General features: G+C 32.1%; 1 protein-coding gene across 3 annotated transcripts in view; it reads right to left on the minus strand.

Annotated features, from left to right (window-relative positions):
- The window catches only part of MDGA2 (MAM domain containing glycosylphosphatidylinositol anchor 2), a 768,370-nt gene that overhangs the window by 16,022 nt on the left and 726,526 nt on the right, over nucleotides 1-25,822 (minus strand). For 2 of the 3 annotated variants that reach the window (XM_026000757.2, XM_072761491.1), the window contains 2 exons: nucleotides 15,761-15,916; nucleotides 15,117-15,275 (listed from right to left, as the gene is read on the minus strand). In XM_026000757.2, coding sequence (XP_025856542.1) covers nucleotides 15,117-15,275; nucleotides 15,761-15,916 — 315 coding nt within the window. The remainder of the gene's footprint in view (nucleotides 1-15,116; nucleotides 15,276-15,760; nucleotides 15,917-25,822) is intronic. The other variant, XM_072761490.1, reaches the window with a different exon arrangement.

The following is a 25,822-nucleotide window of genomic DNA, read 5'->3' on the forward strand; positions in this document are numbered from 1 at the left end:
TAAACACTTACTCCAGATAAGGAATTAATCCTCTCCACAATCCTATGAAGTACAACTATAGAGAAAACTTAGAGTGGTTATTTGATCAGTTCCTACAGTAAGTAAATAGCAGAGGCAAAATTTGAACCCACAGACTAGAGTCTGATATATTGATCACTAAGCAATCAGTATTTTGATACACTTAAACAGTTTTATTGAGATATTACTTACATGCAATAAAATTCTCTCTTTTTAAATGTACAGGGCAATAACTTTTGATTGATATGTATTGTAGGGTAAGCGCCACTCCATCAAGATATGGAATATTTCCATCTTCCCAAAAAGCTCCCTCACTTTCCTTTGCAGTTAATCTTCGTAGCCCTTGTTCCTCTGCCAGGCAACTACTGACAAGACTTTCTTGACTAACTAATGATTTTTGCCTTTTCTAGAATTTCATATTACTGAAATTACGCAGTAAGCATATTTTTGTGTGCCTCACTACTTTTCTTCAACATAACTTCTCTTATATTTATCTATGTTATTGTGTTTGTCTTCTAATTTTAGTTCATTTATTGTTACTATAGTTTTTGATATGTTTGGAATTAGGTATATCATCTTATTTGTTCTCCACTTGTCCCTTCTGTTTTTTTGTTTTTTGTTTTTTTTTTGTTTGTTTGTTTGTTTTTTTGTCCTTTGCAGCTCTTTCCCTTCTTTCTTTTCAGTTGACATTATTTTATTTTTTTAGGTTTCAATTTATTTCTTGTACTGATTTTTAAATCTTCCTTTTAAATTGTGTTTTTGTCTTGTTTCAGAGCTACAAAAGGTACTCATAAATTTCGTAGTCTAATTATTGTCAATATTTTATTCTTCATGCTCAAAATTCATCCATTATACCTCCCTTATTGGTTTTACTATTACATTCCTCCTTTCATTTCAAAGTTCATACTTTACACTCTATATCTTACTTCACACATGTAATAACCTAACAATAGTATAATTAATTTACTTACTCTTTTTCTATTTTTAATAGTAATTGTATCTTTTACCTTTGTTTGAATCGTGAATAGTCAGATGTAGTTTATATAAATCATAAGAACATAGTTTTTAAATTTTCCACTTATTTACCATTTCTTTTTTTTTTAAGATTTTATTTACTTATTTGACAGAGAGAGAGAGAGAGAGAGAGAGAGAGAGTGCAAAGCAACCAGGGGGAATAGGAGAAACAAACATCCCAATGTGGGGCTCTATCCCAGGACCCTGGGATCATGACTTGAACCAAAGGCAGATGCTCAACTGACTGAGCCACCCAGGAACCCCTTATTTACTATTTTTGACAGCCTTTTTTCTATCTGTAGATCTGAGTTACAATCTAGCACCACTTCCCTTTGGCCTGAAGGACATTCTTTAGTACCTGTAGTAGTGGTGATCTGCTGGAGATAAAGTTTCTCAGATATGTTTATATAAAAACAACTTCATTTCACTCCAATGTTTTTGTGAGATTTTAAGTTCTGCCACTTTTTTCCCAAGTACTTTAAGGTGGTTCTATTTTCTTCTGTATATCACAGTTTCTAATGTGAAGTCAGCTATCATTTTATCTTTGTTCCCTTGTATATGTTTTTCTTTCTCCCTCAGGTTGCTTTTGAGCATTTTCCCTTATTTTTAGTTTTGCAGTAATTTGATTATAATGAGCCTAAATACAGTTCTCTTCATATTCATCTTTATGTAGAGTTTGCTGAACTTCTTTTGGCTTTTCCTTTATTTCTGTCTCATCCCTTTCCTCTACTTTTCAGACTCCAATTATATATATAAAGGTTTTCCCTTGTGTCATCTCTTTCCTTTCCTTTTCAGAGGAAAGGAAAATGCATGTTATGCATATACATGCATAATATATGTGGCATAATATAATATATGGCATATATGCCATATGTTAGGCATATATGGCATATAATATAATATATGGCACATATGCCTATATGTTAGGCAATTTAAGATTCTTCTACCAGTCACTGAGGCTGTGTTCATTGCTCTTCAATCTTTCTCCTTCATTTCTCAGGTTGGAAAATTTTGTCTGTCTTCAAGTTTATTAGCTTTTTTTTTTTTCTTTCTGTGGTGTTGTTTAAGCTCCTCCAGTGAATTCTTTATGTCTTATCTACTACTTTCCAATATAATTCTTATTTAGCTCTTTTGTATAGTTACTCTTTCCCTGCTAGACCTACCTGTCCAATCATTAAGACTATTTCCTGTGAATCTTTTAACATATTCACTCAAATGTCATTGAACATATTTGTTGGACCTTTTTATAGTTTTTATCTGCTAATTATAATGTTTGGCCCTCTTCAGGTTCATTTCTATGGAGTGGTTTTTACTTTTTAAGTTACTTTGGATTACATTTCTTGTTTATTTGTATATCTAGTTATTTTCATTGAATAATGGGCATTGTGAATATCACGTTATAGAGCCTTAGGTTTATAATATTTCTCAGAAGGCAGTTTTGTTTCAGCAGACCATTGAATTACTGACTCATAATGTCAAATTTGTATAGATAGGCTTGGTTTACAGTAACAATACAGATCTGTTGAAAGCCCAAATTGTTGCTCTAAACCCCTTAACTCTATGAGAATCAACCTCCAAATCTGTCTCTACTGTGGATCTTGTTGGGGCTTAGATTTTGTTTTTTTAAAGGAAATATATAGAGAGGTCAGTTCTCCAGGGCATCATCTTAACTACTAAGGGAGAGCCTGTCTGGTTTTTTCATGTGTCAGAGGTCATTAAGATATCTCCTCACCCTAAAATAGCTTAAACTTCAATATTCCCTACTGCTCTTCTCCCAGGACTCTTTGGCTTTCCCATCTCTGTTCTGTTGCCAAGTCCATAAAAGCTTTTAGGTTGCCATACCGTAAACCTTGGGTTTTATGAGTCTTATATAAGTACAGAATAGCCTTCAGACAGAGTTACATTGAACCCCACATATACTTCTAGAGTCAACTCTGCACACTTCCCTTCTTTCTTTTACTCTGATTCACAGATTCTAACTACTTCAGCTGCCCAGAACTCTCATCTCTACCTCCTGAACTCAGTAACACCTTCATGTTATGCTTGAGTTCCAGAGCTCTATGTTAGGGCCAGGAAATTGTTCTCAGGCAAAGAAATGGCTCCTGTAGAAATGATCTCATTAGTTTCTTTTTAACCCATAGATCTCAGGCTTGCCCTGCGTATTCCACTTTCTGAAAACCATTACTTAATCTATTTCACCCATTTTAATAGTTGTTTATGGCAACTATTTATCTGGAGCCAGTGCCTTCAAGATACTTTCATTTTGATAACTTTTACAAATAATCATTTTCTTCTTAAAAACTATATCTATTTTCCATATAATATTTACATTGGTTTATGTGAATATTGCACACAAACACTGCAAAGCAGAAAAGACAATATAAAAATCACCATTAAATTGATCTCTCAGAGGGAGCCTCCTTAATATTTTAGTGTATATTGCTTCAGTTGTTTTTTTTAATGTATGTCTATATGTGTACAATTACATTACAGTTTTTCTTTCAGATTTTTAGATAAATTTTGTCTAATTCTTTATACATAAGCACACATATTCATATATGCAAAAATGCATCAATATGAATACCTACTTTTTAAACAAGAACCTCTGCATTCCTTACATCATAGCTGTCACAGCTGGATGACTTTGGTGTAGTCTTTTAATCTCTCTGCTTCAATTTCCTCATCATCTAAGTAATGATGATAATAATAACTAGCATAAGCTTTTGTTGAGAATTAAAATGACTTAAAGCATTTAAACTATATTATGTTTCATACATAGTCTTCACTATGTTTTACTATTATCTTCAAGATAGTCGAATAATATTTCTCTAGTTCTCTATTGATAGAGTAGATTGTATTAGTACGCTTCTTAATGTTGAACTATATTACTGGAATAAGTTTTACTTGGTAGAGGACTACCACTCTTTTATTATGATTTATTCCTTTTGTTAGTATTATATTTAGGAATAATGCATGCATATGTATACATGATATTCCACAGCTTTGTTTTTTATTTTATCTTGTCACATGTTCATGTTTGCTCCAGAATCTACTATTTGTTTTTTCCCCTTCAATGTAAAAAAGAATCTCAGGCTTGTCCTCCATAGTACTGATTTTAATTTCCATTGTATGGATTCTGTTCTTTTGTTTCCAATGTCATCTTTTGTTGGCTATTATAATTTATGATGTTACATTCCTTTCTGATCTCCTTAAAGCTCTCCTTTATTTGTCTTTTATTCAGTTCATTTTTAAAAATTCATCCACTGCTATGTCATTCTGATTTTTTATTGTTTAATAAAGTTCACGTTCTTATGAATATACTGAAATCTATAAAGCATATACAGGACAAATTGTACTTTCACTTGAATTGTAAGTCTCTTTCAACAATATGTGTTTCCTTTACTATATGCATATTAGCTTTGTTTTTTTTTTTTTCTGTGGAATCTTCATTGGAGCTTTATTTTCTCAATCTCTCTCTCATTCTCTCTCTCTTATTTTAATCCTCTTTGTTCATTCTTAAACCCCCCCAAAATTTATAGAGCTTATTTTAGCTCCACAGGATAGGTGTGGATTTTGTTTGCTTCTCCTGTAAGATCTAAAGCAGCAGAGCCAGATAATGTGAGATACACTACTATATCAAGATTCAGCAATCTGAGAATAATGGAAAGGCACTTATGTCTTTGTGCTATTTAAGAATTGAATTTTGGGGGACTATCCCACTGTGCTCAGTAATCCATTGTGGTAAAAAGTAGCCTTCTGAATCCATCTATTTTCCTTTTTAGATACTCAATGAGGCTCAATTTTTCTTGTTCATTGGTACTGGTACCTTGTACACCAGAAAGGCAACCTTGTGACAAAAGGAAAAGACACTGCAGAACATATTTCTGTGTGATGTAACTGCATTCTATTTAACATAAATCCACAACAAGGAGGGATTACAAGGAAATCAAGCTGAAATAAAAAAATAAATTGTGTTAAACATTAAATTAAGTTATAATACTTTTTGAATTTCTTAGTTGTCATTGGACTTACAAAGTGGGTATGTAACATACACCTTTCTGAAATTATTTGAAGAAACAGTCTATATGTGCATTAGATAGAAAAGGGGCTCCTCATCTCTTCCATGGCCTCTGTCTGCTATAGCCTACAGCTGTATTAGTGATAACTGATTGGGTTAAGCTGTAGTATTCTCTACTGAATTCTTAGCTAATTGAACTGCTTTTACAGAAAGGAAAATATCATTTATCTTTTTTTTAATTACTTAAATGTAACACCTATCTTCTCTTTCTAATAGAAGGCCTTCAATATCTTGCATAAAAAGAATCAAGGATGTGCTCTCTAAGCTATTAAGGCAGTTCAAGTTTTTCTGTACTTTAAAAGTTACCAGTAGATGTGAGGTAAATGTAAATGTGAGGTGCTAATGTAAATATATGGAAATGAATGAATTACCATTTTATGTTAAAGTCTTATTTCTTTTGAGTAGCGTGACCAGTTATTTTGATTCAAGTGACAGGAGTCAGTCCTATCATTCGATCAATACTTGGAAATTTATGTCAAATGTTAATAAAATAACATTCTTTTTTAGATTTATTTGTTGTAGTTAGACAAAAAAAGTAGCATGTACTGTAAGTCTTTCAGAATTTACTTAAAGAAATACATACTTTAACAAAATTTACACATTTATATATATATAAAACTTACCATTATTATACCAATAGTGGTAAGTTATTGTATCAGGATCAAATATATATTTTCTCAGGGCATATGCTTTCCTTGTGATCATGTTTATATTTTTAATTAATATTTTTACATATATAATAAAAATTCAAACTTGAATTATTTCAATTTATGTTTACTGAATAAATATTATGTGAAAAATATTTGTTCTAGATCTAAAGAAGCCAGGTCTGAATTATCTCAGATTTGAATTTGGTTTTGAATAGATTACATGAGCTATGGTCAATTGTGGCTAGATTTTATTTTACTTTTTTAAAGATTTTATTTATTTATTCATGAGAGAGAGACAGACAGAGAGAGAGGAACAGACACAGGCAGAAGAAGAAGTAGGCTCCATGCAGGGAGCCCAACGTGGGGCTGGATCCCAGGTCTCCAGGATCACACCCTGGGCTGAAGGCAGCACTAAACTGCTGAGCTATCTGGGCTGCCCCAGATTTTATTTTAAAAGGCAAGCATTACTTATTTAAAAAGACACTAAAAGTATAACTGAGTAATATAAATTCTTTAAAATATATTATAATTTAAGCATCATATTCTTATGCACATAGTCTTAATTATACTCCATTATCCAAATCAATGAATCCAAACCATTGATTCACTGATTTATTTTAGACAACAGCAATATTAGTAGATAAATTATTTTAGGACTTTTTTTCAAGCAAGTTTCAGTTTTTTAAGTTTACAAAAGAGAATTCAATGACAATAGTTATATAAACTTATGTTCAGGTCATCTAGGTCAATGAAATTAGAACTTGTGAAACAGAATAAAGCAATTCAAGAGAAGTTAGATTCAGCAAAGCTGATTCAGCACATTATTATACTATTATAGTAAGAAAATTCCAAAGTGAATATGATGGATTGTGTTAATACCCTTTAAAAGTAATTTTAAGCCCTTAGAGGCACTGTGTTTATGCTTGAGTAGGCACCAGGTATCAAAAGGTAAGAATTTAATCATCCCCAAGGATTTTCAAATGCTACCTAGTACCAAGATACAAGTTTGAAGTTGCTAAGCAAAATTTAACTGTCTTTTTCTTCTCTTTGGTTCCTTAATTCTCATCTTTTGATCACCACCCCTTCTAGAGTCAGGTGCAAGAGCTCAAGAGAACTGACCTCACATTAAGGACTATGGTCAGAAAGGCTAAATGACCTAAGTGTTGTATTATCTCATGAGCAGTGACCAACATTTTGGAGTTATTTATGGCATTGTGAAATAGAATGATTCTTATTTTGATACTATTTCATAGAAATTACAGTGTAAATATAATTTGCATAAATGCTATCTATAATTATTATTATCTAGTTCTCTTCTCTAAGTCATTATCATAATTTTACTTTTAACTATTTACTAAAAATATGTATTTTATATGTTTTATATAAACAACTGAAATATATGTGCATACATATTTCCTACAGCTACTTGAAATTACTGAGTTCATAGAAATTAATTTGTAATTTGGTTTACTCTAAGGCCTAGGGATCACTTGCATATAAATCACATTTTTATTTTAATCAGTAATATAGACATTAATTCGTGTTTCACATTTCATGGAAGATGACGATGTGCCACAATCATCTAGCTTCAGGCAAGAGCTATGTATAGTGATAGGTAATTGTTAGTATCATTTGTTTTATACACACAGACAAAAGTGGGAAATTATAAAATCATTTTCTACTTGAATATAAATAGCTGCAAGCATCTACTATTATTTTTTTCAATATGTAATTGCAATGATATCTTAAATAAAAAAAAATGTCAGTCCATTTTCTCCAGTCATTACCATGCCTCTCTGTATCCAGTTGAATCTCTACATTAGTGTCCAATAAATTTTCCTCAGACATAGCCTTCATCAGGCTTTCTATTTTTCTGATATGTATCACATCCCTTATGTAGACCCTGACGCTCTGGCTGTACCACTTCCCCTTCTCTGTGGTAAGACCATTATTCTCCATTCCAACATGTGGCTTCTTTTCTTACATCCTGTAACCTTTGCCTTCAGCAGAATATTTGTTTCGATGGTTTACATTTTTTCTCTTCCATAGAAACTTTATTTTAACTTTGCTATTTTCAGTGTCCTTTACCTTGTTCACCCACAGCACAGGCTTGTCATGTATTTTGATGAATATTACTTTCTGATTTTTATTTTATTCAGTAATTTATTATCCTAAATGTGATGACAAACTATTTGAAGGATAAGGACCTTTCACTACAATTATTTCTTATTTTCTATAGAACTCTATATACTACTAGGCACATAGCATGTGCAATTCATTCTGTTGAACAAAAATGAGTAAATTCAAGATTGAAGGGTAAAAATACTCATCACAATAAATCTATACTTTCAGTGAAGTTAGTTTAAAAAGTTTGGTACATTGGGTGAGAAACAAAAGCAAGTCAACCCATTTACTTACTCTCAATTCAACTGATGAAATATTATTTTTAATTTATTACACTAAGAATTAGACTTGTATATTTTGAAACACCAGCCATTCTCAGTCATATCATTAATTTTATTTAAACATTTCAGTTTCTACTACACATTGTTTGAGAAATAAATAGGAGGAGAATAAATTTAGGGGTTGTTGGTGGTTCAAAACACAGACTTAAAAGATAAGTGCACTAGATATTACATAGTCTTATTAGACAGTCTGTTGACAAGTGTGTGTAATAACACATTTTAATTATAAGTGGTTATAAATCAGAGCTCCGTTCTATCCAACCCCACTTGAAAAAAATAGGTCTTAATTCAAGAAAACAATTTATTCAATGAATGTCTTCCACCTACAGCATTATTCTCACACTGATTGACCTTGGCATTATTAGTATTATATACAAATAGAATTTTTCTGAAAACAAGCTCAAACTCTCTTTCCTATCATGTTTAACTCCAAGTGGAAAAAAATGTGAGCTAATTTCCTATTTGAGGAACATACTTGAGATAAAAGCAAACATCTTTATTTTTTTTACTCAAACAGAAGAAATATGGTCTTTAACCAAAATGAGAATAAAAATCAGACTTCTAGGATCATGCAAAAGGTTGTCACCATTGTCCTTCCTATCTTGTATAAAACCACTGAAATCTCCATTTTAAAAACTTTGCCAGCACTGAGAGAGTTTTAATCCACTCTCGCTAAAAGGTAACCCGAGATATCTTATTAAAAGAAATTTAATTAGAGGTTAATTCCCGATTTGTTAAATTCTATTTCTGTATTCTCTTAGTCAATCATAAAATGAAATATCTGGACCATGATACTGCAGCCCAAAATACAAACTGTAATGTATTATGGCCTGTCAGTATATAAAATTTTTATTTGAACACATTTTATATCTTTCTAAAAGTACTGAGTGAAGACATTTTCCATTATACTACTAATGGTACTTTTATAAACATAAATTTCTCTTTGAATTAGTCATTAAGAAATATGTGACACTTTTGCTTTCCTCTGTGTTTTAGTTGCCAGAGCACTTAGATTCAAATTCAAGCTAACCCAATGATTTATTTTCCCCCCAACATATTCTATAAAGTCTTGGTGAAATGATCTGTTTCCAATCTGCACCAATACTTTTAATTCCCTTGCTTTGTTATTTTTCTAGCACACTCATAAGCTTAAATATCTAGTTTATATTATTTTAAAAAAAAATCTATTGAGCATTAGTTGTTTCAGAGGGTCAAATAGAAAGCAATCATCATTACTGCTCTGGGGGGCTTACAGTCTCTCAGAGGTCAGAGTGACAAATATGATAGAGATGGGCACCAGCTGTCATAGGAACAAAAGCAGTAAGAAGGTGGGGGAAAATTTCAGCATCTGTCCTTGAGTTAGCTTTTGAAAGAAGAATGTGAGTTACTTAGGTGATTTAAGAAGGGCAAAAGTATTTATTCTGTCATCTGATTTAAAATAATATTCATTTGCTTAATAAATATTTATATAGTGGGCAAATAAATATTTACATTTGCAGGGCACCATGTAATGGGGAGAGGCCTAATTTCATGTAGTTCATCAGAACAAGGATAGACCCTAGAAAAAGGTCCCAGATACAAGACAGCCCATTTGGAGAACTTCCAGTCTAGCTGGTATAGACTATGCAGCTGCCCTAAGGAGAAGCCAGAGGGACATATATACTTAAAGTTCTTATGTTACTGGTTTTAGAGCATGATCTTTACCCCAGAAACTATGGGCCCAAGAGACAGCAAGGAAATCAGTTAGCAGGGGAATTCAGTGATTGGCATTGAAACTGAGCATTATATCCTAAAACACATTTTAAGACACTGGAGACTGATATCCTGATCTTCACCTGCTTCAACTTCCTCTGTATCACTGATCGGTCTCTGCTTCCATTTACCATTCTCCTCAAATGGTATACTCTTGGAACATGCAACAGCTGCATTTATTTTATAGAAGAAAATAGATATTGTTAAAAAGGCAACTCCTAGGTCCGCTTGCCATTCTTGCATCTAGGAATGGCTCAACAGACACATTCCTACTTAATTATTTTCTTCTCACCTCAGTGGAAGTGACATTAGTTCCCCTCTTCAAGGCTAATTCTCCTACTAGAACCGTCAATTTCCATTTCTTCAGGAAACTTTCTTCCTTTTGACTTTTGTATCTATAAATTTACCTTTCTATTATTTTTTTCCTCTTAAAATAGGCACATCTACAACACTACATCTCTACTTTATCACTTCTTCCCCACTCTCAAAATTCATGAAACAATAGATCCCATTAATGGATTCTTTTTCTTTGCTTCCCAGTTGTTCCACAGTGAAATTGGGTTTCTAGAGTCACAACTTTATTGAACCATACTTATCAAGTTCAATGGATGTATTCATAAGTGCATTTTGTATTTTTATTTTTAATTTCCTGGTATAATATGATGATGCTTATAACTCACATTCTTTCTAGAAATAAATGAATTTCATTTTTTACTGAATTTATTAAGCTTTTGTTGTATCAAATGGCCTCATGTGAAGTTCAATTCCTCTCACGAACATTAGAAATCCAGCTGATTAATCATGAATCAAAATGCCTACTAGTAGCTACAGGATTGCTGAAATAATCACACTATTGTCAAGAGCTAGATATTATATCCTGTACATATAAATCAACAGTTAGCTTATTGTAGTTTTCATTTACAGTTAGCTTATTGTAGTATTCATTTACTTTTTTCTTCAATCAATTTTTTTTCTTCTTCAATCAGTTTTGATGAAACATTTAACTAACAAGAACTTGTACCAATGTGGCAAATAAACGCTAAGGTGCCTCCCAATGATTTCCACCTCCTAGCATTAACATTCTTGTGTAATTTCCTCCCATTAAGTGTGGGTTGGAATTATCAGCTCAGTTGTTAGAATAAGGCAGAAGTTAAAAGTCTTGGGCATGTATTTGCTCTCTGTCAAGGACTGCTTGCTCTGGAGGAAGCCTGCTGCCCTGCCATGATATAATCCCAGACAGATGTCCATATGCCGAGGAACTGAGAACTAAGAGGAATTTAACAGCCAGCAAGAAATCAATGTCTTTAGTCCGATACTATAATGGAGTGAGGCCTGCCAAAAATCAAATGAGCGGGCTTAAAAATATATCATCCCTAAGTTGAGTCTTCAAATTTGAGGGCAATCATGCCTGACAGCTTGTCTGTAACCTCATGGGAGATCTCGAGCCACAGACACTCTGCCAAGCCGCACCCATATTCCTGACCCACAGACATTAAGAGGTAAATGTTTGTTGTTTCAAGCCACAAAATTTTGGGGAAATTTTTTATGCAGCAATCATTAAGTAATATGACATATTTGACTTTATTTCAAAGAGGAATCTTTTCCGAGTAATGCATAAATGATCACCCATTTTTGTTTTAATAAATTGCAACTCTTATAAAGAGTTTATATTATATTGAGCATTAGTCATAGTTTAGACTGCAAAGATTATTTATAGTTACTCAAGAAGGAATAACCACAATTAGGCTTAGAAGTCCAGGAAAAATCATTTTTTAATCTGGATTTCTAAGAGAATCCATCAAACTGAGAATGTTATTTGTAAAGCCAGTGGCTATAAACGCTGCCCCCCCGCCCAGGTGTTCAGATAAATGAGTGTCTTAGAATAATATTTGCAAAGAGGGAAGGTTTCGGCTATAGGCAATCTCCCTAATGAGGTTCACTCATCTAGTCCTCATTGATTAGTCAATGTCTGAAACAAACACTTTTGCCTAGATTTTATTAAGCAGCATGATTATGTCCTGCCAAGTGGAACTCAAGTGACAGGTCTGATACCTGCAAACCTCAAACATATGATGAGACAGAGAAATGGCACAGGCATCAAAGTGGCAAATGTATGGGCACATGGAAGAAATGGAGAATTGCCTTTCTTCCTCAAACAATTCAGAATAAAACTGGCAGAAGTCACCTGGACATTCACTGACAATCAAGAGAAAAAGAATAACAAGTGTGAAGTTAAAAGTATATTAAAATTATCTTGGAGCAACATAAATATGCAGAAGTTTTGAAAGGGAGCTAGCCTCATAAAAATAGTAACTGCATATTTTATTCATTAAAGTAGTTCAAAATATTAATCTTGGAATAATTTATTTAAAAATCAATTTTATTTTATTTTTTTAAAATTCTTTTATTTATTTATGTATGATAGTCACAGAGAGAGAGAGAGGCAGAGACACAGGCAGAGGGAGAAGCAGGCTCCATGCACCGGGAGCCCGACGTGGGATTCGATCCCGTGTCTCCAGGATCGCGCCCTGGGCCAAAGGCAGGTGCCAAACCGCTGCGCCACCCGGGGATCCCTAAAAATCAATTTTAAATAGGCTTATTTAATAAGCCTATTCCAGGGTATACTGGGAAAAGAGAAAGGAAGTCTGAGAAATATATTTGAAATAAATAAGTAAAACATACATCATTAGCTAATGGGCAATATTAGAGTTGAGCTAATCCTACCTTTGTAATAAGATCATAATCTCACAATAAATAAGATGGTTTGGTAGTGGTGTGGAAAGTCATTTCTTTTCATAGGTCAGGCTGTAGTGAACCTATGACTACTGTCATAACTTCCTAACTGCTTTTCTGGTCTATATTCTGTTTCTCAGTGATTTTACCCACGCTTAAGATTTACTTTCCCAAATCAAAAATCTCATTATGCACATTGCACAAAATCTGTAATGTCTCCTCAACCAACAAATTAGATAAACTTTCTTTGACACTTCATAAGTCTCCTTGCAGAGTGGAGAAGCAGGCATATTCTGTGTCTAGCTTCTCAGATTGGTATCATGGCTTTGCTATTTATGGGTTATGATGATATGGCAAGTAAAATGAAGTTCTTTGTATCAGTTTGCTTATCTATGAAATAATTGATTTAATGAGCACAATGTTTATTGTGAAAATGAAAAGAAATAATCCATCACATGTTAGGAATAGTACCTGGTCCATAAACATTAGCTATTACTTGAGTGTTGCCATAATTGCTGCTATTTTTTTTTAATTTTATTTATTTATGATAGGCACACAGTGAGAGAGAGAAAGAGGCAGAGACACAGCCAGAGGGAGAAGCAGGCTCCATGCACCGGGAGCGTGACGTGGGATTCGATCCCGAGTCTCCAGGATCGTGCCCTGGGCCAAAGGCAGGCGCCAAACCGCTGCGCCACCCAGGGATCCCTTCTAATTGCTGCTATTTGAGAGTCAAAGTAGCCTAAGATTATTAGTGTCTACCATCTGATGGAGGAATTTATATATGTTATCTCATTTAACTTGAAGAATAAATTTCTGAAACAGGAATTATTATTCCCATTTTACAGATGAGGAAACCATAATGCAGACATTTTAAGTGAATTTTCGAAATTCCTGCAGTGCCTGAGTGCTACAGCCAAGTTCCAGCCCAGGTCCTAACTTCATTCTAAGGGTACTTTTTACTGTACAAGTTTGTCCTTCTAGATTTGTTACCTAGTACTCCACTGTGAAAAGTACTGGTTAATGGTGCTGGCAATGAGGTTATGCCCCAGCATAGCCAGTTACTTGTAATTCATACAAATGCTCTGAGCTTCAGTTTTCTTACTGTAAAAGATAAACAATAATGCTCTTTGTTGTGAACTGATCAAGGGGGTTACTTTGCTTAAAAAGTGCAGTAGCTGGAATATATCACATGCACAATTTTAGTAGTTTATATAATTATATATTTATATGAAAACACTTAATATCTTCCTAATTTCCCACATTTTACTTCCTCATTATCAGTGCCTTAATCTTCCCTGTGCTCATCTCTGTTGAATGAAAATGTATTCATCTTTCATAGAGAAACGTTTTCCTTTGTCCTTAAACATTGCCTTATTGTTCAGCTAGATACAGATCCACGGGCCCTGGTCCAAGCTTTGTGGGTTTAAATGCTTCGCCATTTAGAATTTTGTCTTATTTTAGAAAGGTAAAAGAATGTGTATCTCGTATATTATGTGACAGTCTCTGGAAGGATCTGGAACAGAATCTTGTAATTAAGCACAATAATATTTTTGCTACAAATGGTATATATTTTCACATTTGTTTTGATATATAAAGACTATAAATAAGTTTATATTACTTCACGTCATATGTTCTAAGGCACATAGATCAGGCTGGCATATATTGCCAAATACGTCCAAAAATTGTGTGTTCAGTTTGTTTGATTTTAGAATTGTGCATAAAGACCCATATGATGACCTGAACCAAAGGCAGATGCTTAACCAACTGAGCCATTTAGGCACCCCTGCTAGGTTCTTTCTAAAGAATATGCAATATTTTATCCAGCATGATTACTTCTCTTAGCCTCCATTCCTGTACAGGGTCTATAAGGGCAGGAAGGGTGTCTTCATCTTTACATGTTCTCCGGGACCAAAGATGTCCTTAAATCTTACGAAGTGTGTTAGGCATACTTTATAAACAAGAAAATATAATACCAGTATTCCAAATGTGTAGAAAGTGCTGAAAGTATTTGTCTTGCAAGTATGACAATACTCATTTTTGTGGTCTTTAACACACATTGAAGTGTTTACTCATGCAAATTTCTTTGAAAAACAGCAGCCTGAGTTATACTGGTATTAATTTCAGAAAAAGATCATAAAGAATTTAACCTACTAATGATTTTCCTGAATTAGGATTCTAGAAGGGATAGGTAATGTTCCAAAATTCAAATTCTAATCCAAAATTTGGAAATTAGGATATGATAGGGGAACAGTCTTAGCATCTTATTTTGCTATTTGAAACTAAGTCATTTAAAGGTCAGTGATGATATTCTTTGACTAAAATCGACTTCATGCTCGTGTTTGTGAACTTTCTTCTTCTTAATTATGATTTACTCTAGAAGAAACATAATAATTCTTGCCATCTCACCTATATGTTGTCCATACATGTGATAAAAGAAGCTGAAACAATATGCAGTGTTCGTGGGGCCATAAGGGTTTTTAGGAGCTATGCTGAAAACAGGGCTGAGAAGTCGAGCCTTTTCGCCTTCCAACCTGGGTCGAGATGTTTCAATGTACATATAAAAACCTTTAAAAAGACAATATAAAATGTTTAAAAACATTATTATTAGGTGATATGAAGTTTGAAACCATTAAGAAGTTTTAGAGTTTTTATATGAAGTAAATTATAGGTTCATAGGAGAATTTTGATCTCATTTATGAAATCTTCATATATATCATGTAAAGAATAAGTAAATGATTTACATAATTAAGAATGAAATTGCTTAAAATGTATAAAAATTTAGGCAAAATTGGAATTTAACACTTGAATTATTAAAATAATTTGAATCTCTCAACTATATATGCCAATGATTTCTGAGAGAAAATTAATGTCTACAAACTTTGGGAATATCTGAATTATTGACTGTACATTAAAAATTTAATGTTTTATCCATAACCTTCAAATCTATAGCATTCCTTTGCATGTCATATAATGGCATTAATGGCATTAATTTCTAAAAGTATAAGACTGGAGTATAATTGTTATAAACACAACATTTCATACCCTCATACCTTCTTTAGAGCCACTACGGTCAGCATTAGGTCCTGTGTTTGGAGTATATTTTGTATTTCTTGTTGCAGTACTTTGCTTTGTCCAGTCAAAATTATCTGTGTCATCTTGGGTAAACAAACAAATGTTACCATCTTCAAATCCACAGTGAAATTCTCCTGTTAATAAATTTTTATTAAAGTAATTAATATTAATTAAATTAATATAAACACTGCAATATTCTTCTAAAAATGTTTAAAACATTATATAGCAATAATAATGTGAGATTGCAATAGTGGCGCCGAAGCCATAATAGTGTACAAGATTATGACTAAACCTAAAACTATTTAAATATTACCAAAAAAGAAAAGTAATCTTGATATGCAAATCAGTCTCTTGGTTTAATAACTTGAACCCAACCATTTTCCTCTGAAATATCCAAATAATTGAAATTAAATAATATAATTCACACTTGAATTATGGCTGATGACTTTTCTGAACTTTTTTCAAGTATGGAAATAATCCAAACAAAGCATAACTGTCAATTACAAAATCAGCTTTCTTAATTTCCCTGACAACACTTTATTTTATTTTATTTTTTATTTTATTTTATTTTATTATTTTATTTTATTTTATTTTTTCTGACAATACTTTAAAGCTGTGTACCTTGAGGTTATACTTTTTCACACCATGTCCAGAGACGTTTTTATGTATACCCACTTGCAGAATTGGAAGTTTACTTAGGGAAAGATAATGGCAAAATATTTTTAAAAGTAGTTATCTTTAATTTTTTTTAATGTTGGTATGGTTGAAACCTACTAGAAATAAAGTGATGGAAAGCCTTTATTAAGATTGTAGAAGAACTGAGATTTCTTGGATGCCTGCCTCATGCTGAGTTCAGACCAAACCAAAAGTTCAGAGAAACTTTTTCAACTGTCCTTGTAATGAGGGTAGGAGTATGTTTCTAGATATCAAAGGGTTTTCTTACTGGGATATACCCTGCTTGAAATATAGGAGTAAATAAGGAAGATAATCATGTCAACTAGGCACAAAACTAAAATTATCTAAATAGAGAAAAATTAAACATAGCTTTATTATTTCATTCAAACCCATAGCAACTCTATGAAATCACAAAATACTGACTTAATGAGGCTCACAGAAAAGAAAACTTTGGCTAAGTTTACCTAGTAAGTGATAAACTCAGAGTCCAGTTGAGATTTCCTGGAATTCATAGAGAGATAAATATCTAAAGGACAGACTCTCACTTTTCCCTCTGCAATGAATTAGACTTATCAGACAGTTATCCTTGGGAGTGGAGTGCTTGAAGTTGAGATCATGCCCCTGAATTATTTTGTGTACTAAGAGTAAACACTAACAATGAACTACCTGAAAAAAGAATTAAGAAAATCATCCTATTTGCAATAGTATTAAAAACAATATAGTACTTTGGAACCAATTTAACTAAAGAGATGAAAGACATGTGAATTGAAAACTATAAAATATTGATAAACGAAATTAAAGAAGACACAAAACATGGAAAGATTGTGTTCACAGATTAGATTAATATTGTTAAAATGTCCATATTACTTAAAATGATCTATAGTATTAATCCAATACCTATGAAAATACCAATAGCACTTTTTTATAGAAGTAGAAGAAATATTTCTAAAATTCATATGGAACCACAAAAGACCTTGGACTGCCAAAAGAGCTGTGAGCAGGAACAAAGCTGGAGGCATCACATTGAATAATATTAAAGTATATTACGAACATACAGTATGTTATGTTATCAATAACAACTAACTCCTTTTGCATGTTTTATGTATTATGTACTGTGAGAATTACTTATTCTCACAATAACGTAAACTAGAGAAAAATGTTAAGAAAATCATAAAAAGAGAAAATGCATCTGCAATATGTACTATATTTATTTTAAAAATCCATCTTATAAGTGGACTTGCACAGTTCAAATTTGTGCAGTTTGAGGGTAAAGTATCATTTACAACTTAAATGGATTAAATACTTAAATGTAAGACCTAAGATTATTAAAGAAGAAAAAATAGGAAAAAATTTGTGCAGTTTGAGGGTAAAGTATCATTTACAACTTAAATGGATTAAATACTTAAATGTAAGACCTAAGATTATTAAACTCCTAGAAGAAAAAATAGGAAAAAGCTTCATGATACTGGTCTTGGTAATGATATTTTGGATATGACAGCAAAAAACACAAGCTACAAAAGCAAAAATAAACAAGTGGAACTACATCAAACTAAAAAGCTTCTGCACAGTAAAAGAAAAAAAAAAACAGAGTGAAAAGGGAATGTTTTATATAAGGAATTCTTACAACTCAATAATAAAAATAGAAATAACCCTATTAAAAAATAGGCAAAGGACTTGAATAAAGATTTCTCCCAAAGGACATACATATGGGGCCAACAAGTATATGAATGGTAGCTCAACACTGCTACTCATCGGGGAAATGCAAATCAAAACCACAATGAGATATCACTTCACACCTGTCAGGATGGCAATTAAAAAAATAAGCATTGCCAAGCAGGTGGAAAAATTGGAACACTTGTAAACTGTCATTGGAATGTAAAATGTTACAGCTAGTATGGAAAACAGTATAGAGTTCCTCAAAAATTAAAAACAGAACAACCAGGGGCACCTGGATGGCTCAGTCAGTTAAGCATCTGACTCTTGGTCTCAGTTCAAGTCTTGATCTCAGGGTTGTGAGTTCAAGCCCCATGCTGGGCTCCATACTGGGTATGGAGCCTACTTAAAACAAAAACAAAAACAAACAAACAACTAATGTGTAATCCAGCAATCTTATTGATATCTATCCAAAAAATTGAGGGACACCTGGGTGGCTCATCAGTTGAGTGTCTGCCTTTGGCTCAGGGCATGATCCTGGGATCCGAGATTGAGTCCTGTACTAGGTTCCCTGCAGAGAGCCTGCTTCTTCCTCTGCCTGTGTCTCTGGCTCTCTCTGTGTGTCTCTCATGAATAAATCAATAAGTCTTTAAAAAAAATAAAAACATTACCTCACGGAGGTAGTCGTACTCTTATGCTCATTGCAGCATATTTCACAATAGCCAAAATATGGAAGCAACCTAAGTGTCCATCAATGGATGAATGGATAAAGAAGATATACATAAAATGGAGTAATATTCAGCTTTAAAGAAGAAAATCTTGCCATATATGACAACATTGTTGAACTTGGAGGACATTATTAACTAAGGACATTATATTAAGCCAGTCCTAGAAGAGCAAATGCTGCATGATTATACTTATGAGGTATCTAATATATCCAAATACATAGAAACAGAGAGTAGAATGGTGATTTTCAGGGGCTGGAGCAAGATGGAAATGGGGAGATATAGGTCAAAAGGTATAAATTTTCAGTTCTGCAAGATGAGTCAGTTCTAGAGATCTGCTGTAGAACATTATGCTGGGATACCCTATCATATACTTAGACATTATTAAGAAGGTAGATCTCATATTAAGAGTTCTGATCACAATTCAAAAAAAGAGAGAGAGAGAAAAGGAAGGAAAGAAGAAGGAAGGAAGGAAGGAAGGAAGGAAGGAAGGAAGGAAGGAAGGAAGGAAAGAAGGAAGGAAGGAAGGAAGGAAGGAAGGAAGGAAGGAAGGAAGGAAAAGTAGGAAGAAAACCATTGACATATACGTATAAAAATAAAACAGAAGGTTTTGCCTTTTAATTTAAGAAATAAACTTTTGTTTTTTTTCAGATTGAAGACTCGCTGTACCACTTTATATTTATTTATATTTCATACTATGAATAGAAATATTTACAGGGAATATAGGCATTTAGTGAATTCTAAATTAGTAATTTCTGGATGAACAATACTCCATAAAAATATTTTCCACCTCATATTTATGCCATAGATATTGTACTAAAGAAGACAGGACTGCTTGATACTGTCAGTTCATATCTGATGTTGGTGACAGCAGTGTAGCTATACACATGGCTATATTTCTTTAAATATCTTTGTAGGCACAATAGGAGATTTCCTTTAGCTGCTACTTTGGAGTCATGATAAAGCAATGCTTGATTTTAAATGTTTTCAGTTGTTTGATTACATATTGTAGACACACAGAAAATGTAAAAGACAAATGTAAAAATTCAGGATTTGTTTATAAATCTGCTGCCAAATCTTAGTTTTTATGTCATTTAAAATTATATATAATGAATTTTTAAAGACCATTTAAATTTCTTTTGTGTAATTTATCCTTATTTGAAAAAAAACTTGCCTATAGAAAACAAATAAGAGTTTTTAAAACCTGAAAATTTAAGTCTCTCATATTAAAATTAAGCAACAATACAGCTTATGAGAACCTAACATATGTTTATAATTTTAGATATATCTAAAATTTTTCATAATTCTGTTATTTTACAAATGGCGCAAATTGTTTACAATAAATGTGAAGAAGACTTAAAACTCCAGTAATTCACATTCGACAAAGATAAGTAATCCTAATAGTTCTTCATTACTTCTGTAGACATTCATCTTTACAGCGAAGAAACCTATTACTGGAAAGATTTTATAAAAAGTAGAAGATAAAAGTGGAAAAAACTCCCATTTTAAACCATAATAATCTTATGATTATCCTGTCATTACATGTGGGGTAATTATGCAAAAGGCTATTCACTAAAAATTTTATTGAAATAAGGGCTATCTTGATAGATAATGAAAATGCATCAGTCTGTAAAAAATTATCAAAAGTCTATGTAATGTTAAATATTAAAAGATCTCATAAAATAAGAAAGTAATACAGTTTAGGATTCTCACAAAGATCAGCAACTGAAGACTGACTTGATCTTGAATTTTTTGCTGATTTTCTAACTATAACATGCTCTTGGTAGTTTCAGAAGCTACATGGAAATAAAGAAATATATTTGAAATATTCTGTATTACACAGTAATACAAAACTGTGCTTTATTTAGCCCAATTCTTCTCAATATAGCAAAGAAAGAATAAAACATGGGTATAAGCAGCCTGATGCCCAAGAGTCCTCTAGCCCAACGACTCCCTCTTGCACTGACCTATCCTATTTCTTTATTTTTTTCAAGTTTACCGAAATGTAATTGATAAACAAAAATTATATATATTTAAGATCTACAATTTGATATTTTCATACACATTTTGAAATGATTACCACAATGAAGCAAATTAATATCACTTCACATATCACACAGCTACCTTTCTTTCTTTCTTTCTTTCTTCTTTTTTAGGTGGTTAAGAATGCTTAAAATATACTCTATTAGCAAATTTCAAGTATACACTGCAGTATTGTTAAGCATAGTCACCATGCTGTACATTAGATCTCCAGAACTAACTCCTCTAACATCACTCAAAGTATATATACCTGTCAGCCAACATTTTCCCATTTCTCCCTCCTGGCAGCTGTCATTCTACACTCTGCTTCTGAGTTTGACTATTTTAGATGTCATGCAAATGAGATCATGCAGCATCTGTCCACCTGTGTCTGGCTTATTTCATGTAGCATAATAAACCAAATTCATCCATGTTGTCTCAAATGGCAGGATAAGCATCTTAAAAGCTAACATTCTCCATTTTCTTTATCCATGAATCCACTGATGGATGTTTAGATTATTTCTATATCCTGGCTATTGTTAATAATGCTGTAATGAACTTGACATTACTGGTATTTCAAGATTGAGATTTTAGGGCATTCCGGGTGGCTCAGCGGTTTAGGGCAGCCTTCGGCCCAGGGCCTGATCCTGGAGACTCAGGATCGAGTCCCACATCGGGCTCCCTGCATGGAGCCTGCTTCTCCCTCTGCCTGTGTCTCTGCCTTTCTCTCTCTCTCTCTCTGTTTGTCTCATGAATAAATAAAATCTTTAAGCAAAAAAGATTGAGATTTTATTTCCTTTGGATATTTACCTAGAAGTAAGATCACTGGATTGTTTGGTAATTCTATCTTTAATTTTTGAAGAATCTCCATACTGTTTTCTATAATGGCTGTAGCAATTTGCAATCTCGCCAACAATGTGCAATGGTTGATTTAAGACACTGCCCCTTTCCCATTGTGTAATCTCGGTATTCTTATAAAAAATCAGTTGACTATAAATTCATGAATTTATTTGTGAGCTCTCCATTCTGTTCTATTGGTCTAAATGACAGTTTTTATGCCAGTACCATGCTCCTTTGATTACTATAGATTTGTGATATATTTTAAAATCAGGAAGTGTGATGCCTCTAGCTTTATTTTTACATCACATTAGGTATTGGGGATCTTTTATAGTTCTGTATGAATTTTAAGAATATTTTTTCTATTTATGTAAAGAACGTCATGAATAGGGACATTAGGGATTGCACTGAATCCATAGATTGAGGAAGTATGGGTATTCTAATATTATTAATTCTTCTAACTCATGAACCTGGGGTGTCTGTTTACCTGTCTTCTCTAATTTCCTTCAACAATGTCATAATTTTGGTGTAGAAGTCTTTCACTTCTTTGGTTAGGTTTATTCCTAAGTATTTTATTATCTTTGTTGTTATTTTGAATCGGATTTTTTCTTAATTTCCTTTTCAGATGGGTAATCGTGAATGTACAGAAGTGTCACTGTTTTTTGTATGTTGATTTTGTCACTTCATTTCTCTTAATTTGTTTATTAGTTCTAACTTTGGATTAAATCTTAGAGTGGGTTATTATGGCAAACTTCCTTTTCAGTTTTAAGTTTTTTTCTAGAGATAGTGAGATTGTCATGCATAAGCATTATTATTATATTATACATGTTTATATTTTATATATTTTGCATATATACATATACCTTCTTGGACTTATAATCTCTAATACAAAACAGAAGAAGTCCAAAAAATTTTTCCGAAGTTCTGAATTTTAGCAATTTGACAGACTTCAGAACCTAAATCAGATCAAATACAATTTTCAAAAAACTTAAAACTACTTTCTAGTTTACAGTAGAAAATTTCAACTCCATTGTTGAGATACTTGAAAGATCTCAGAATTCATTTCAATCTGATTCAATATTTTTCTGTTTTCTTGTCAATTAACATAGTCCAATCACAGACTAACCTTCAGGTTTTGTCCAAGGGTACCCTTCCTGAGGAAATCAGCAATGTATGAGGACAACTAACACTGCTGCTGCTTACTGGAGCCTGTAGAATATGGTTCTATTGACAACAAATCATCTTTTCTTCAGTTTAAAGTTTCAATCAAAAGAGTTTAAAAAAAAAAAAACACAAATAAAAGGCTTTCCTCTTTTAAATTTAAAAAAGTATTTTGAGTCTAATGAGGAATCATACTATGACAAAATTTCATGGATTTACTCTCTATAGATATATTGGAAGTAGATACTTAAATAAATTAGCTTAAATTAATCATTAAGCTTAATAATTTACTTAAGTAAGTTCATTTAAAGACTATATAAGTTGTTAAAATGCAAAAGAAGTTTTAAGATTAGTTTGATTTGTTGACAATATCTGTCTTATATCACATGTATTGTGATATAAATATAGTATATATTCCAATATAGTCCTACATTTTTTCTATCAAGATGTTTCAGGTAAACCTTAACTTACAATTAAGCCAACATATATTCAAATGACTTTTAAACTTTATTATCAAGACAATAATGTTTTATAGAAGAAGCATTACTAAATGGTATTATAAGAATTCATTACACATAATTATAAATAACATAGGAAGATTTGGCAGAATTTTCTTCATTTTAAGAAATTACTTAGAATCCTATCAGAAGTACTTAATGCTTTTAATATTTTTTCACCACTGACTTTTTTTCTGAACTCCTTAATTTTCACTTTCTCTTCAACTTCATTAATATCATTACTGGGAAAGTATGTTTTAATGAAATGTGCAGAATAAATACTAAGTATATTATAACTAATTGAACTATTATAGCAAAAATATAGAAATGAAAAACAAGTTTGCCTGAGGCTGGGATACAAAAAGTTTTAACTACAAGGATGCAATAACAAAAATGTTAGAGATGAAGGAACTTTATGGTGATTGTTATATAACTGTATGAATTGGTCAACACTTCTTAGAGAAGTATATGCAAAAAGTGTTAATTTTATGCTTTGAAAATCAATGATAAAATTTAAGATATAGTAGCATTTAAGAAGATTTCAGGCAAAAGTAGTCTAACTGAGGGAAAGAAAAATTAAGTTTCCATGGAGAAATCTAAAAGAAAACATGACCTTCTTCTACATGTTGGCCTATTTCCTCTTATAGAATAACGTCTGGCTAATTTATTAAGAGCTTGAATGTATAATGATGAATTTGCTTGATAAAACTTTTTTTTATGTCTTTGGGACCTGGAGAGTTCTTTAAGAGGGTTAAAGAAATCAATTAATAAGGGAGAAATGTATGTGATTGTCAATAATATAAAAATAATTACTCTCGATAATAGAAAAATCATTGTATAATGTTCACTAAAAAGTCTTTATTCTAAACAATTCTAATCTTTTATTACCATATTGAGCACTTAGTAAAAAATTTAATATAATAGATTGGTTATAATAGAAATATTTTTAAAAATAGAAAATCCAATTCATTGTTTGACTATTAAAAAAAAAAAAAAAACCTTGCTGGAGAAGTCAGTAACTATGACCTAAAATATACAAGCATTTAAAATAAGCGTTCAAATTCTAATAAATGTTGTTCAGCTTCAGGGTGCATTTCTGGCTTCTGTAATGTTTGAATATCATACTCTAGACACACTGAGCTTTGTTCAGTTATTATGGGAACATGACCTTCTTTTTGATGACAGGTGTGCCCCTCCTCACCTTCTTCACCTACGGGACCTCTACTCAACTTTCAGAACCCAGTTCAAATAGCATGTCTTCTATAAAACTTCACTTGCCATAAAATTAATAGTACTTTTTACATTATATGGAAGTCATCTGTTAGCAAACAATATCTCTATTATTTCTTTATATATGCATTTTCCCAGTAGGTTGAAGCTACTCAAAAATTCTTCTTGAATTGAAATTTTTGTTAACTTTTTCCTGTATCAGGTTTTAATCTTCCTGTGACATTTATTTTTAAACATTTCTACTGAAATTATAGTCAGAATGTAGGTTCAAAAGACTTATAATCACTATAATAATTAAGTAGCATAGTACCCTGGTAGAAGCCAGGGAGAATCTGATTTGTGCAATTAATTCATCTTAAAGCTGTTGAGTATTTTTTCTTTTAACAAATGATCATTGAACACCTGCTAACAATAAGCTTTTGTGATAGACCAAAAGACAGTGAGATGTAGGAGAAATTAGAAATATGTCCAGCTCTTCAGTATTTTATAACTTATTATAAAATTTGACAAAATAAAAAATAGCTTATCACATATGAGTACAAGCTGTTATAGGAAATCAAATGGAGAAAATACCTAGTGAAGAAAGAAGCACTTGTGCTAAACTTTATAAGTGAAACCTCAAAGGGTTGAGGCTATCCATATTAAAGGGTAACTGGTGAGAATAAAATGGATTGTGCAAGAAAGCAATATGAAAATGTTAAAGATCTATAAAGGTATTCAGTATTACAATTTAGATATGCAGAAATGCACTAAAAAAAGTATCTTTGCTAGAAAATAAGGTAGCAACAGGTTATGTAGTTTGGTCTTGGGTTATATAATCAGTGAAAGGCCATTGTAGAAAAGGAAACACAGTGAAATGAGAAAAAAAGACCTGTACATTTTCTTCACTGATTATCTTCTTCATTAAAAATGAGGATATAGACTAGTGATCTAGGAAAAATCTTGATTAAACCATTCAAATGCCAACTTTCTAAGTAACTATAGTCTTTTGTAACTGGAATATAGAAGTTTAAAAAGAATATTAAAGAAACACATAATAGTAGTATAAACATATTCATTGCCACAAAAGAAAAACATAATCCCAGAGTTAAATAACAAATGTTAAGTTGGAGGAAATGGCTCCATACTTAGGAAAACTTAAAAAAACCAATGATCAATATTAAATAGTTTGTCTTTGTACCCATACTCATCGAAATGTAAAATTCACAATTCATATTTAATGCCAGTTTTACTGTTTCTAAGC

The sequence above is a fragment of the Vulpes vulpes genome, chromosome 6 (assembly GCF_048418805.1).
Source record: "Vulpes vulpes isolate BD-2025 chromosome 6, VulVul3, whole genome shotgun sequence".
Lineage (NCBI taxonomy): Eukaryota > Metazoa > Chordata > Mammalia > Carnivora > Canidae > Vulpes > Vulpes vulpes.